At 45.7% G+C, this 15,885-nt stretch overlaps 1 protein-coding gene across 1 annotated transcript; it reads left to right on the top strand.

The window, feature by feature from the left end:
* The first annotated feature begins 1,015 nt into the window (after positions 1-1,015).
* Positions 1,016-15,826, top strand: scinlb (scinderin like b). Its single transcript, XM_071206381.1, has 7 exons — positions 1,016-1,121; positions 6,141-6,328; positions 9,590-9,744; positions 12,462-12,623; positions 13,422-13,571; positions 14,717-14,806; positions 15,599-15,826. Exons 2-7 carry the CDS (start codon positions 6,148-6,150, stop codon positions 15,824-15,826), a joined length of 966 nt encoding a protein of 321 aa, XP_071062482.1. The 5' UTR covers positions 1,016-1,121; positions 6,141-6,147.
* Positions 15,827-15,885: the final 59 nt, after the last annotated feature.

Raw genomic sequence — 15,885 nt, 5'->3', positions numbered from 1 at the left:
ATAGACACCAAAAAGAAAGACATTTGGGGAAGCTGGGTTAATGGGAACATGAGTGTACACGGGTATAGACAGAGAGAAGGAAGAAGTAAGATGTCCCCCGACAAACTAAGCCTATATCAGCAAAACTAGGGGCTGAATCTAATCAGCCCTAACTATAAGCTTTATCAAAAAGGAAGGTCTTAAGCGCACTCTTAAAAACGGATAGGGTGTCTGCCGCCCGAACACAAACTGGAAGCTGATTCCACAAATGTGGAGCTTGATAAGAAAAGGCTCTGGCTCCCATTGTACTTGTCTGCACACCTGTCACAGCATTAATTCATAGTTTTTACTAACCGGTATCTGTATGTTGTTACTTCGGCATAATTTTTTTAATGTGTATTACAACTAAATCGCAGTAAAATATGTTCATTTTGCCCCCTCTCCAGCGCGTCTTGTTTGAATGACAGGAGTAAACACAGCTGACAACCGCAGTGAAACCTGAAACTATAGCGATGCGAATATTCGGGGCTTATATCCATGTAAATGCTATGGTAGACTACAACAAATTGTACTTTAGAGGATTTGAGTAAATCTACTTTACTTTACACCCCTGGCAGAGATACATCTGGAGGGCTGATCTGGTTTATTAAACAGTCATAGTGCCACTGTTTCCTGTTTCCATTGGCTCTGCATGCAGGGCATTAAAATGAAGGGAGGCACATTCCTTATTTTATTCCAGAGCCTTGGCAGACAAACAGCACACTGTTGAGTCATGAAGAAACTCTGCTCAGTGGACTTTGTCCTCCCTATCTGAACACTTAGGAACCTGCACATTAAACCACAAGCAGGCAAGTTCACACTGCACTAAAGGGAAGTCTTCAAAATGGAAAAGGAACGCTTGAATGATATCAACAGTTGATTTCTTAGAGGGAGTCCTTTTTAAGTGCACAGACAAGCATCCTTATTATCATTGCTGCTCCTCTCGACCAATCAGAGCCCTCTCTCCTCCTCAGACAGACCCACCCCTCTCTTCTCCTCCTCCTGCTTCTTTACTACACATTAAAACATAAAGACACTCACTACCACACTAACCTCCATCCGACAGTCTGCTTATCTCTCCTGTCTGATTCTTTTCGCAAACGGTGAGTTTTTTCACTCGACTTGCACTCGCACCTTGTTTTCCTTGACTTTGATTATTCGCACGCGCTTTAGTCAACGTGCAGAGTTGTGTAGATCGAGTTGATTTGATGTGTTTAGTGCACGATTCAGTTCAAGATTTAAAAAACAAGTTTGGAAGGATTTCTCCAGATGTGTAAAAGTTTCCGTTCATTCCTCTACTCTGAGTCACAGCAGCTGGAGAAAGCTGCCGGAAACAGAGGAGGCAGAACCAATCCGTTTATCGTGGAAACATTAGTTATGGAGTTATTGCATTGCTTTTATGATGAAATTAATGTATTTGTTATCAACTGTAAGTGAGACAGCGTAACATCCTGTAACATAAGTGCAGGAAGTACTTGTTTGAATGTTATGTAATAGTGAACAAATATAAAATACTACTTTTACAATTATTGTATTCCTTTTTTCTTTTGGAGGAAGTGACATGTTGTGTCATGTTGGAATAGTGATTGTAGTGTATTCATATCCCCACCCACTCAGTACAAATGAAATGTATACGGAAAAAAAAAAAATTTGGTAAAAAATGCACTTCTAAAATAATAATAAAAGCAATAATAAATAACAATTCAACTAAAAAAAAGAATAAGATAACTTTAATTATGAGCATCAGAAGCAGAACATGTAATACTTTTAATTAAACACAGTCTTGAGATCAGTATTAACAGTATGAAGTCACAGTAGTGTTATTACCATGTTATAAAGAGTGCATCCTCATCAGTGATCTGAGGGTGTGTCCATGATGCAGCACTTATAGATCAGCCTCTTACAGGAAGCGCACTCGGTTTCCTCTGCACTGAAACATGAGCCGCTCTTTAAACACACTCCAGTTAACACAACTCCTCTGGTGGTGTGTGTGTGTGTGGATTACCTGTGTGTGTGAACACCACGGCGTGCACAAAAAGCAGGTGTAGGCTGTAGTTAGTGTGGATCAGAGTGAAGTATGGAGTGTAAACTGTAATAAAGGAGTGAGGCGTGGCGTGTCGTCTCAGAGGACGTCAGTATGTCACGATTCTCATGTCATGTCACATTTCTATGTCTAGGTTTGGGTGTTTTTGCTGTTCTCTCTGTCATGTTTTCCTCCTGGGTTATTGTCTGGTCCTTTTCCCTGTGTTTTTCCTCCTGTCGTTAGTTTCCCTGGTGTGTCTGATTACCCAATTGTGTTCACCTGTGGCCCCTGTGTTTTCTCCTCCCTCCTCACCTGTGTCTTGTTTGTGTGATTAGTCTTGTGTGTATTTAAGTTCTGGTTTTTCTGTCTGTCTTTGTCGGTTCGTCTTGTGTATTGGCTTGTCCTCGGTGAGTGTTCTGTTCTGTCATTGTAATTTTAGCCTTGAAATAAAGGAATTTGACGTTAATCTGCATTTGGGTCCTACCTGCTTCACACATCGTAACATTACGAACCGACCATTATGGACCCAGCAGACTCAGCCCATTTGATGCTACAGGCAGAATGTCTTGGATACTCTCTGGAATACATTTTTTATACATGGAAAGGCGCCTCATCTAGACGGGGTAGAGAGGCTGCGTTGAAGGAGGCACGTCAGGAGGTTGCTCGCAAGCCCTGGCTCTGGAGCTTGTTGCCCGAGTGGCTTAGGGTTTTCTCACGCAGCCCTGAGTGCCAGTCTGCATGTTCTGACCCTTTCTTGGGGTCTGGTCTGGCGTTTGGAGGTCCACGAAGCCTCCAAAAGACTCCGAAGAGACGCAAGGCCAGGGTTCCAGCCCCAGTTTCGGCTCCAGAACCGGCCTACAAGGCCATGGATCCATGCACCAGTACCGGTCCACGCAGCCATGCTTCCATTCTCCATTACCTGGCTTACACAGCCAGGGTCCAGGCTTCCGCTCCGCCCCCAGCAGCCATGGCTCCGGCCCCAGTAGCCATGGTCCCAACTCCAGTTTCGGCTCCAGGACTGGCTCTCCGGCCGACGCCAGCTCCCCGAGTCCTGTCGGCATACCGGCCGACTCCAGCACCTCGTCTCCTGTTGGCTCTCCAGCCGACGCCAGCTCCCCGAGTCCTATCGGCGTACCGGCCAACGCCAGCTCCCCGAGGCCTGTCGGCGTACCGGCCGACTCCAGCACCTCGTCTCCTGCTGGCTCTCCAGCCGACGCCAGCTCCCCGTGTCCTGTCGGCGTACCGACCGACACAAGTTCCTTCTCAAGACCCCTCTCAAGACCCATGTCAAGTCCCCTCTCGACTTCCCTCTCAAGTCCCCTCTCGAGTCACCCCTCGAGTTCCTTCTCGAGTCCCCTCTCAAGTTCCTACCCAAGTCCCCTCTCAAGTTTCCTCTCAGGTCCCCTTTCGAGTCTCCTCTCGAGTTCCCTCTCGAGTCTCCTCTCGAGTTCCCTCTCAAGTCTCCTCTCGAGTTCCCTCTCAAGTCTCCTCTCGAGTTCCCTCTCAAATCCCCTCACGAGTCCCCTCTCGAGTCCCCTCTCGAGTCACCCCTCGAGTTCCCTCTCGAGTTCCCTCTCGAGTCTCCTCTCGAGTTCCCTCTCAAGTCCCCTCTCGAGTCACCCCTCGAGTTCCCTCTCGAGTTCCCTCTCAAGTCTCCTCTCGAGTTCCCTCTCGAGTTCCCTCTCAAGTCTCCTCTCGAGTGCCCTCTCAAGCCCTCTCTCGAGTCCCCTCTCGAGTTCCCTCTCGAGTCTCCTCTCGAGTTCCCTCTCAGGTCCCCTCTCGAGTCTCTTCTCGAGTCCCCTCTCAAGTCTCTTTTCGAGTCTCTTCTCGAGTCCCCTCTCAAGTCCCCTCTCGAGTTCCCTCTCGAGTCTCCTCTCGGGTTCCCTCTCAGGTCCCCTCTCGAGTCTCTTCTCGAGTCCCCTCTCAAGTCTCTTTTCGAGTCTCTTCTCGAGTCCCCTCTCGAGTCTCCTCTCGAGTTCCCTCTCAAGTCTCCTCTCGGGTTCCCTCTCAGGTCCCCTCAAGTCATCTCTCGAATTCCCTCTCAAATCACTGCTCGAGTTCCCTATCAAGTCTCCTCTCGAGTCTCCGTTCAAGTCACCTCTCGAGATCCCGCTCAAGTCACCTCTCGAGATCCCTCTCAAGTCACCTCTCAAGTCAACTGTCAAATTTCCTCTCGAGCCCTCTCTCGAGTCCCAACTCCATGTCCTGAGCCGTTGGAGGTCCCGCAGACTGCTCTTCTGCCGGGGGTCCTGCCAACTTTATGTCCTGTGCCGTTGGAGGTCCCGCAGACTACTCTCCTGCCGGGGGTCCTGCCAACCCCATGTCCTGAGCTGTTGGAGGCCCCACAGACTGCTCGTCTGCCGGGGGTCCTGCCAACTCCATGTCCTGTGCCGTTGGAGGCCCCGCCGACTACTCTTCTGCCGGGGGTCCTGCCAACTCCGTGTCCTGTGCCGTTGGAGGCCCCGCCGACTACTCTTCTGCCGGGGATCCTGCCAACCCTGTGTCCTGTGCCGTTGGAGGTCCCGCAGACTACTCTTCTGCCGGGGGTCCTGCCAACCCTATGTCCTGTGCCATTGGAGGTCCCGCCGACTGCTCTCCTGCCGGGGGTCCTGCCGGCCCTGTGTCCTGTCCCGTTGGGGGTCCCGCCGACTACTCTTCTACCGGGGGTCCTGCCAACCCTATGTCCTGTGCCGTTGGAGGTCCCGCCGACTACTCTTCAGCTGGGTGTCCTGCCAACTCCATGTCCTGTGCTGTTGGAGGTTCCGCCGACTGCTCTCCTGCCGGTGGTCCTGCCGGCCCTATGTCCTCTTCCGTGGGGAATCTTGCCGACACCTGTCCCACCGGCTCCGGATCCTGTCCGGTCGACACCGGCTCCTGTCCGGTCTTCGGAGCTGTCCGGTCTTCGCCCTCGAGCCCGGTCCCCTGAGTTCGCCCGCTGTGGTCTTCACCCCTCCTCGAACTCTGCCTTGTCCCCTGGCCATCCGCCCGAAAACCCCTTTTTGAACTCTGCCTTGCCCCCGGGCCGTCCGCCCGAAAACCCCTTTTTGAACTCTGCCTTGCCCCCGGGCCGTCCGCCCGAGACCCCCTCTTTGAACTCTGCCTTGCCCTGGGCTGTCAGCCAAGGCCCGTCCTCCGGACCCCCTCCACCCACCCTGCTGGACGTTGTTGGATTTTTGTTTTGGTGTTTAGGGACGTCTAGAATCCGTCCCTTGAGGAGGGGGTTCTGTCACGATTCTCATGTCATGTCACATTTCTATGTCTAGGTTTGGGTGTTTTTGCTGTTCTCTCTGTCATGTTTTCCTCCTGGGTTATTGTCTGGTCCTTTTCCCTGTGTTTTTCCTCCTGTCGTTAGTTTCCCTGGTGTGTCTGATTACCCAATTGTGTTCACCTGTGGCCCCTGTGTTTTCTCCTCCCTCCTCACCTGTGTCTTGTTTGTGTGATTAGTCTTGTGTGGATTTAAGTTCTGGTTTTTCTGTCTGTCTTTGTCGGTTCGTCTTGTGTATTGGCTTGTCCTCGGTGAGTGTTCTGTTCTGTCATTGTAATTTTAGCCTTGAAATAAAGGAATTTGACGTTAATCTGCATTTGGGTCCTACCTGCTTCACACATCGTAACACAGTACCCATAATCCTGCTGCCAATCTGGCTCTTGTGTAATCGGGGAAACCGGCATAATCCCTCTCTGTTATCCTGATATGAAGTTTATTTCCAATACCAGACACTGAAGCTGGGCCACGGTATGTACTTATTGCCATATCAGCAATAAAAACTCAAGATATGGGAGTAAGGAAACCAGTTGATATCTGCGTCTGATGGACAGATTATGGATCTGACGATGGTTCAAAGTTCCTACATCAATCAGTTTATGGTTATCTTTACAGACTTTAGTTCGGACCGTTTGCTGGGGTTTAACCCATGCAAAATAACCCATGTATTTATAACATTCAGTTCAGGAAACACATCTTGATGAAAAAAATTACTTATTTTTATTTTTGGCCGCATCCTGTTTTGCAAGGCAAACATATTCAAATCCCTCCCTGCTCTTTCCATCTTCCTCTAGCCTCCACATTGACTCTCTTCCTTCTTCTTCTCCCTCTCCTCAGAGCCGTCATGGTGTCCCATAAGGAGTTTGCTGCAGCAGGGAAGCAGCCCGGCCTGCAGGTGTGGCGGATCGAGAACCTGGACTTGAAGCCGGTCCCCAAAGCTCTGCACGGCAGCTTCTTCACCGGGGACGCCTACCTGCTGCTCTTCACCACCTCCGCCCCCTCATACAACATACACATGTGGCTTGGTAAGACGGCGATACACACTGTGCACAAAAGTACATGTTAATAAGTTAATCAAAGTATGTAAAATATTCGTACTCTTTCTTAACAACATTATCGTAGTCGAATCTGCATTTGCATCTTGCTTCACAAAAAGGATGTTGTCATGCTGTTTGCAATACAGGAACAGCATTGCATTGCATGTTTGCGCCTTCATTTGAGTGAGGACACAGTAGAAGGAGGTGAGATAGAAGGAAAGAGAAAGGCTTGGAAGTTATACCATGCAACAAAGGTCCCAAGGTTTTGTTGGCGTCAATACACTGTGTAGCAGAAGCCATTTTACGGCATTTCCCACAATGCTATGCTTGGGGGTTTTCTCCTGTTATTCTCTTATTTTATACAATGTTTTATAGTTTTCTCCACTTCTCTAAGTGGTCATGTGATTTGCCAATTTCTCTTTGTATGTGAACTAAATGGAAATACTTATTGGATCTTGTGGTAAAGTTGTCAGTAACATTTAAAGGGTTCCTTCAAGGTTGCTACTTATGCTTATTATGTGTTTGCGGTTTCTATAAAAACATGTTTCCATATTTTATACAAAAAAAACATTATCGTTGAATACTGTCTGCCTAAATATACTTGTATCCACCCTATGTCCTAAATGCTCAGTTTTAGCGAGTGCATCTTTAAAACCACTCCGGAAAATAATTTAAGATACTTTCACAGTGTTTATATAGCACATAGACCTGCTTTATATATGGGTTAACTGTCCCCAAAGCTGATAAACAAGTGGTACGTGACCATACTCTAAACTGTTTTAGATATTATGTGGTCGCTACACTATAGCTGGGCTCTCGAAATGAGGACAGACCAGATAAGGCATCTGATCTCACATCTGAAGCATCCTCTGCTGTATGTGGTGGAAAATGTCTTCTCTAAAAGTCACAACACTTTGTGAAATTCTTCCACCCCCCACTCTACGCCCTCTCTGTACTGTCTACTCTCATGGAGGTTTAATTCAGGTGGGACAGAGCAAACTATGACATGCAACTTCAAATCCTTTGTGGAAAGTAAAATTTTCTCATGCTCTCTACTTTTCCTACTACAAACCAATAACAGAGACTTCAATGAAACTGCTGTATAACTCCTGGGTGTCAAAAGAGATCAGTCCCAGCATGGTGGGGCTGTTCCTGCAGAGTCAGAACAGGGACAGTACTTTCTGTTCTCCACTGCTAGTGCAACCCTCTCGTGGAGGTAGAAATAACATGAGGACATAATGAATCCCTTGTCTGGGATCGATGTTAGTCAAGTGGGATCATGGAATAGTTGAATCCCTGGTGAGTGCAATCTGACGGTTATAGCCAGGGGCGGACTGGGAGGAAAAAGTGGCCCGGGGATTAATTGACAGACAGGCCCACTTAATGCGCGGCATGCATCGGCTGGCCGGCGACGAAAGTATGTTACTGAACAAAAAAACCTATGCATTTTATGTTATTTTTACCATTATTCATATAGTAATCACATTACCTGAGCCCTTGAGTTGCCTACAGCAAAATAGTTACAGCATATATTTATTGATTTTAATGTTAACAGATCATTGATGCAAATGTCAATAACATTTGGACCCAATTTGCCTGACTTGACACATGGAATAAAACATGGGCGTAGGAAGCATCCTCAATGTGGGTGAGACAATTTAACAGGGGGTTTGGGCAGGTGGTGGACCTCACGTCCTCTAGGGGGGTCCGGGGGCAAGCTCCCCCGGGAAGATGTTTATGTTGAAGTTAAATGCATCAATCTGGTGCACTTTCAGAGCAAAATTAGGGACTACATCTATGGATACATCTCTCAACACCCACATGAAACAGAACTGTAAACAGATTTACTTTTTCTTTCAACATTTATTTGAACAGCAAGAGGAAGCAAAAGTGACTGCACCCAAAACAATAAACCTGCTACCTAACTAGCCTAAACTCAGGAACAGAATGTGGGCAACACGTTCTTCTCCACAGCCGCGCAACCTCTTACTCAGACGTCACTTCCCCCTTTTCTATCCGACGACGGGTGCCAACCCCTCCCCTATGCAAGCCCCTCCCTCTGAACCCAGGGCTCGCTACAATACGGTATACTAGGGATCACCAACTACATTTGTCCAAGGGCCAAAATGTATCCAATAGACACTTTCGCGGGTCAGCCAATTCTATAGCCCAGAACTTTGAAGTTGTTGACCGGGGGTGCTAGTGGAGCACGCTCAGGTACTGCGGAGCGCATTAAGCTTAGCAGACTCTACACGCTATTGAAGGATCACTTCTTCTTCAGGGCAGGGAAGGCTACGCAGTATGCAGGCTACTGTCCCGCAGCTGCTGCCTCTCTGTTGGGGGGGGGGGGGTGCATGTACTGTGAAGTCGCCGGAGCCTCGCAGCGGGGGCTACTGCTGTGGAGCGCATAAAGCAGATCTTCACGCTAACGAAGGATCACTTCTTCTTCAGGGCAGGGAAGGCTGTAGTACGCAGTCTGCTGTCCCGCAGCTGCTGCCTCTCTGTTGGACTCCGGTACTGCACATTACTTACGAGACGTTGTAAAAACAAAATGAGTGGGGGGCGAACACACTAACCACTCCGCCAACGCCACAGTCAGCCCCGCCGTGCGGGCCGGATGAGAATGTCTGGCGGGCCGGATGTGGCCCGCGGGCCGCCAGTTAATGGTCACTGCTGTATACTGTATACACAAACTATACAAAAACGCCTTTACGCTTTAGAGCTTGTTTATCCATCTGTAAGCAACTGCGAGCTAGGTCTCTCAGTCACTCACTCCTGATCGTTCACTGCGCAGTGACAGCTGCTACGGGCCTGATGTGTGAAAGTGAAACTATCTGATAGATAGAACATAGGTAGCCTATCAAAACGGGGTGTGACCCCTCCAGGGAGTGGCCGGAACACTTACAAATGTGGGCCGGTAGGATTTAGGCAAAGAAAACATTTAAAAATAAATAAAAATAAAAACATTTAATTTTTTTTTGGCCCTCCGGCCCACGCACATCACCGGCCCACCGGGAAAGCCCAATGGCCAGTCCGCCCCTGGTTATAGCTGTATACAAGCTGCAGATGTGGTTTATGTGGTAGAAGCCTCCAGTCCTGACTCAGGAATTCAGAAACTTAAGTGCTACACATAGGTGCTACAGTAGTGTTGATGTAAAATATCTCAAAGCTTTTGTACAAACTAGATCCTTAAAAAAACCAAAACAACTAGGATAGGTTGGTTTGACTACAATTGTCTCTTTCCTGTAGGAGACGACTGTTCACAGGATGAGAGTGGAGCGGTGGCCATCTTTTCCACACAGCTGGATGATTTCCTGGGTGGTGGGCCGGTGCAGTTCAGGGAGCTGCAGAACTGCGAATCCAACACCTTCCTGGGGTACTTCAGGTCAGGAATCAAGTACCAGGTGAGGTCACTATACAATCAATAACGCTCAAAAGTGCCACAATGAGTATTCGGTTTTAGTCTTTGCTTATTTTAATTGTATTTAATTTCCAGATTCATCTACGTTTGTGTTAACGCATAACTCATGTGTCACTTTTTAGTGAAGCACGCATGGTTATCAAGATGTTGTAACAGTAGGCTCACATTACATTTGTTCATACAAAAGTAATCGCTATTTTGTCAATTTAAACATTAAGCCTTTTGAGTTCTTGCGTGATATGACTTATCCTCATTTCCCTCAAAACACGATTTTAGCGTTTAGCTACAAGCTCTGGTGTACGTAGGAACAGCCTAACAACAGGGCTGCTAGCATAGCTCAAGTCTTGTTTTCTGGTGAAAAAATGTGTAGTTTAATATTCAAATGTACTTGTTTAAGAAGAGAACACTAAAATGAACTGTTCACAATTCAAACATAGGCCTATGCACCATGTGACAAGGGATTAGCCAGTAGACTTAATTTCACTATGAAATATTAAGTGAGAAATAATCAGTTACGTTATATCACTGACATATACATTACGTATAGGCCTACAGGGAACGTTACGATGAACACAAATGGACTCAGGACTTTGTTTGACCTAAAAATATCTACAGGGTTTAATGATTGTCAGCCCCCGATGAACTTTGCCAAACAGTGAAGCGAATGAGTCTGAAGTTCAGAGGAAGCTCAACATTCCCCTGTCTTCATAGAAACACCAGTGTGTGTCTGCCAGAGTGACTGACTTTAACCAAGGCAGCCATCCCGGGATCAAAGGAGGACATTTTGAAAGACTAAGCCACATCGGAACCAGCAGTCTGTTTCCCATTTCATCGAAAAACATCCAAACCCCCAATTAGCCTAAAGTCTTGTTTACTGCTTTTGCAAAGTTGGAGACTTTTGCAGACACACACACACACACACACACACACACACACACACACACACACACACACACACACACACACACACACACACACACACACACACACACACACACACACACACACACACACACACACACACACACACACACACACACACACACACACACACACACACACACTGCTTTTGCAAAGTTGGAGACTTTTGCAGAGAAACACACACACACACACACACACACACACTGCTTTTGCAAAGTTGGAGACTTTTGCAGAGACACACACACACACACACACACACACACACACACACACACACACACACACACACACACACACACACACACACACACACACACACACACACACACACACACACACACACACACACACACACACACACACACACACACACACACACACACACACACACACAACACACAGTAAGTTGTTTAGAGGGGGCCGGAGACGGAACCTAAACTCATTGTCCCCTCATAGTTTTGGTCCAATGTGAGGAAACAACCCAGTTGTTAGAAAATAAACAGCCTGCATTGTTGCCATGGAAAATGTTAGTAACTCTTTTGAGAAAGATGAACCTCATTGTGGTTTCTATTTTTGAGGAACCCACTGCGCTTACAACACTTATTCATTGCGAAGCTCTCAATAGACAGTATGAGAACAAGGAAGTCCCTCTCTGATCTCACGAAGGGACAGTGTTTGATGTCGTCTTACTAAATAGAAGAACTTCAAAGTATCAGGGCAGTCGCACGGCTGCTCCTCCAGCAGAACGTCTGTCTGTTGCTCATTTGCACTGAATCATTTGCATGGCTTGTAAATACCTGTTTTGTTTAATGGCTGCACCAAGGACGGCATGTTACGAGACAACCCCTAACCCCAGGACCACTGGCACCAGGCGTGATGCCCCTCTCCAGAACCAGCCTCCTGTTACTTTCATTTCCACTGTGATAAGGTTTATGGGCTTTGCTAGCTGTGATTTATAGTACGTTTCATTATTGGCAGCACAATTTACAACCTTTTGTCCGTTGAGGATTTTACTGTGTTGTGTTAAAGTGAAAACAGACAGCCCCCCCCAGCGCCTTTTAATGGTAGTATTGTTGGAAAACCAGATTCTTTTCCGTTTTCCCTCAAAACGGCTCACAACACGCTGTACCCCCCCCCTAAGTAACTTTAGTTGTTCCAGCATGCATTATTTTCTCTATTGAGGATAGTATCTGAATAACTTATACATGTACTCTTTGGTAACTGGGGAGAGCTAGCAAAAAACTAAAAGCGCTCTCCTCTTCCTGCTTTGGTTGACTCACATCCTTTGTGTCGTTGTGTCAGTAATGAAACGTCTGGTGGCAGACATTGAAACTGAGGCATATAGGGAAACAAACTGTTATTAAGGGCTGCAGCCAGCAGTTTGTCTTCCTGTTAAGGGTTCATTAGGATAAAGCTAATTATATCAATGAATACAAGATTTAGAGATAAAGTCAACTACATTCTTTCTCTGTCGATAGAATAATCAATTACTCAACTAATAACTTAACTAATCGTTGCAGCTCTAGAGTCAACAGCAATCGATGTAACCTTTGTAATGAGAAGAAAAAAGCCAAATAAACCTTTAAACTCATCCAACCCTCACTGTGCGACACATCATCGGTGTCCTCCTCACTTCCTGAGCCAAACCTCTTGTGACTGTTTACTGGACGTTACACATGATGTGAAGTGTGTGCCCCTTTTCTTTCCTTAACTGTGCTCATGTACACATTTACAATAAATCACTTCCCTTTATATAACCTCATTTATTTGTGGCCACAGAGAGGGGGCGTGGCTTCAGGGTTCCAGCATGTGGTGACCAACGACTCCAACGTGAAGCGCCTGCTGCACATCAAGGGCCGCCGGGCCATCAGGGCCACCGAGGTGGACATGTCCTGGGACAGCTTCAACAAGGGGGACTGCTTCATCGTGGACCTGGGCAAGGTGAGCCCCCCCCTTCACTTTCTAACTAGCTGGAGACGTACACTGTATATACTGTCATCATAGCAGTGTAATACATTTGTGGTATTCCATGAAATCAAGCCCGTTTTGATACCGTTTATGTGAAATAGAATGATCGACAAAGAAATAAAAAATAGGTAAATACATTATATAAAAATATTTATATAAACACAAGTAGTTAAAGTTAAATGTCCAATAAAAACAAAATTGAATAAAAAAGAATACACACATTTACATAAAGAAGATAAAGTAAAAATATCCAATAAAAGATCAAATAGAATAGAATAAACATATTTACTTAAAGATAAGAAGCTAAAGTAAAATGTCCAATAAAAGAAAAAAAAGATATAAATATTTATATAAACATAATAATAATAATAATAATAATTCATTGCATTTTTATTAGAGCGCTTTTCCAAGTGCTTTACATGACATATTACACATATTGGACATGTAACAGTGAATAAGAAATGGAAGTCAATATGTGTACATGATATGACATACATATTATAATATGTATAGTTGTGTACTAGTATTATTAACATATAAATGCTGAATTGCACAGCTGAAGAAGGTTTGGATGAACCAGAACCAAGCTGCTCATAAAATGATTTCTAAATCTTACATTTGAAAGTGCACATACATTTTGCTAGCCGGGTTTGACTACAGGTTTTGACCAAACACAGATCTCAAATCACACTCTCGGTAACATTTGTCAACAGGACCATGCTACGCATCATCTGATCAGGATAATGTCTTTACTGTCCTGTCCCCCTCCAGGACGTGTACCAGTGGTGTGGCAGCGAGTGTAACCGCTTCGAGAGGCTGAAGGCCGCCGAGGTCAGCCTCGGCATCCGAGACAACGAGAGGAACGGCCGAGCCAAGGTGCACATGGTGGAGGAGGGGGAGGAGCCTGCAGCCATCATAGAGGTGACACACACACACACACACACACACACACACACACACACACACACACACACACACACACACACACACACACACACACACACATATTTATCACCACACACTGGGGAGAAGCAATAAGTGTTGTTGATGCATTTCACGGCCGCTGATCAGTCACCATGGGAACGAGTGGACACAGTGAGGTCCTTTGTAGTGCCCTGCTCATGTGCCATGTCTATGCCAAGGCGGTAGTAAACACTTCCTTTACAACAAGAGAGGGGCCCTGGTAAATAGGGATGAGGAGGGGGGCTTCCAGAATATATTTTAAAAACATCAAGATCTTTCTTTTTCTTTTTTCAAACTTACTTTTTATTTGAACATCACAAGAACAAACATACACAATAGCCATATGTACATACTTAATGATCCTACACATACAGGTCATCTTACAAAACAGTACAGACAAATACAGACATGTTTGACAAGATCAGAACAATATACACAGCAGCCTAAACATAAGTAAATAAAAGGAAAAAGAGAGAAAAAAAGAAAAGAGAACCTGCATCATCAATGATAACAATTAAAGGGAGAGAAAAAATAAAATAAACAAATGAATAAATAAATCAAGATAACAAGGTACGATGGTTTAGGGGACTAGGCCATGATCCTATTAAATGAAGTATACTAAACACTACATTATTGTAGTAGCAGAGGCATTACAGGCATCTATCCATACGTTTATTTAAGTTAATTTATATATATATATTATTGACTGATAATATTTAGATATTTTAATTTTCGCTTTCGCATTTCGATACTCCTGTCTGTATCCCACACACAGAAGATTGACAATAAAGTTGACTTTGACAATTCTTAAAAACATTCTGTTTCTGAAGACTCAGGGCACATGTCATGTTTGTACCTTTCGTACAACCTTTGGGATCCAGTGGTTATATGTTGGAGGTTCAGGTTTAACCGTCTAAATGTGATGCACTTGATGGCTGGATAGGATTTGAAGTAAATATGCTTCATCTCTGCCAGCAAGGCAGTGCTTGTTCATTTCGTTGGCTGTCCAGTCTTCATCTGTGTATGAAATGATGATTGAATGTTGGAGTAGTGATGGTCCTGACAGATGAGGAGACTAATGATTCCTTCCTCTGGCTGTGAAGGCTCTGGGGCCCAAAACCGCCATAGCTCCCAGCAACGTGGACGATGAAAAGGTGGACACCTCCAACAAGAAGAGGGGTGCCCTCTTCATGGTGAGTAATGTAAGTAACACGCTGTTGGTGTCAAACGAATTGATGTGCACTACACTGCATGCGCATGTGTTCCTAAATCAGTTAAAGAGATGCTGAGCAGTATATGAAATCAAGCCTGATGATTGTGAAAAAGAACGCTGTACTACAATCTGGTGGCACTGATTTTAATTAAAAAAACACAACTTATAACCCTCTATTTTTAGTTTTTGGTCGTATCTCAAAAACCTGCATGTTTAAACTCATCTTTATTTTTAATAATTTCTCATTTTTAAGGCTGCTTTAAATGAACATGTATGTACACTCTACAATCACAAAATAGGACATTAAATTACCTTTGCATTTTGCAGAAAGAAAAATGTCCATGTTGTAAGAAATGAAGAGGTTTTGAGGCCGTTAGAGACACACGTCCTCGCTTACCGTGACGCTTTAAGAACAGAACTTCTAACGGCCCGTCCACACAGCGGCGTCCGTTGAAGCTTCCAACGCTTCTGCCCATTCACTTTGACGTCACTTTTAGCCGAACTGCATCGTGGTAAGCGACGTGGAGCGTTGCTGGCGTTGCTCAATGCAAAAGTTGAGCAATGTTCAACTTGTGACGCCTCGGCAGAAGTGTCAGCCAATCGAATCATATGCCAGTACAAGCTCTAGCCAATCAAACCGCTGCTTGTGTGTCAGGGGCGGGAGATTCATGTGATTGGTTGTTGGTCGAGTGTCAGACACGCCCGCCGGCAAGCGTCAACGCACGCCGCTGTGTGGACGGGCCGTAAGAGTTGGGGTCTTTGTGGTCCTCAGGTCTCTGATGCCACCGGCTCGGTGAAGGTGACGCCTGTGGCTCCGTCCAGTCCCTTCAAACAGGCCATGCTGTCTCATGAAGAGTGCTACATCCTGGACAACGGGGTCGACAAGAACATCTTTGTTTGGAAAGGTGACGACAGCAGTGCAGTTTTAAAAACACAGCAGGAAATGAGCTTTCCTTGCTGTTTTACCCATGATTCTCTGATTCTGATTTGCTTAAAGTAAGCACATGGCACTATGTTCTCATCATGTCATGTCTTATCTGACTCCTACCAGGTCCCAAG

Source organism: Pseudochaenichthys georgianus, chromosome 17 (assembly GCF_902827115.2).
Source record: "Pseudochaenichthys georgianus chromosome 17, fPseGeo1.2, whole genome shotgun sequence".
NCBI lineage: Eukaryota > Metazoa > Chordata > Actinopteri > Perciformes > Channichthyidae > Pseudochaenichthys > Pseudochaenichthys georgianus.
This window is presented reverse-complemented; position numbering and strand designations above follow the sequence as displayed.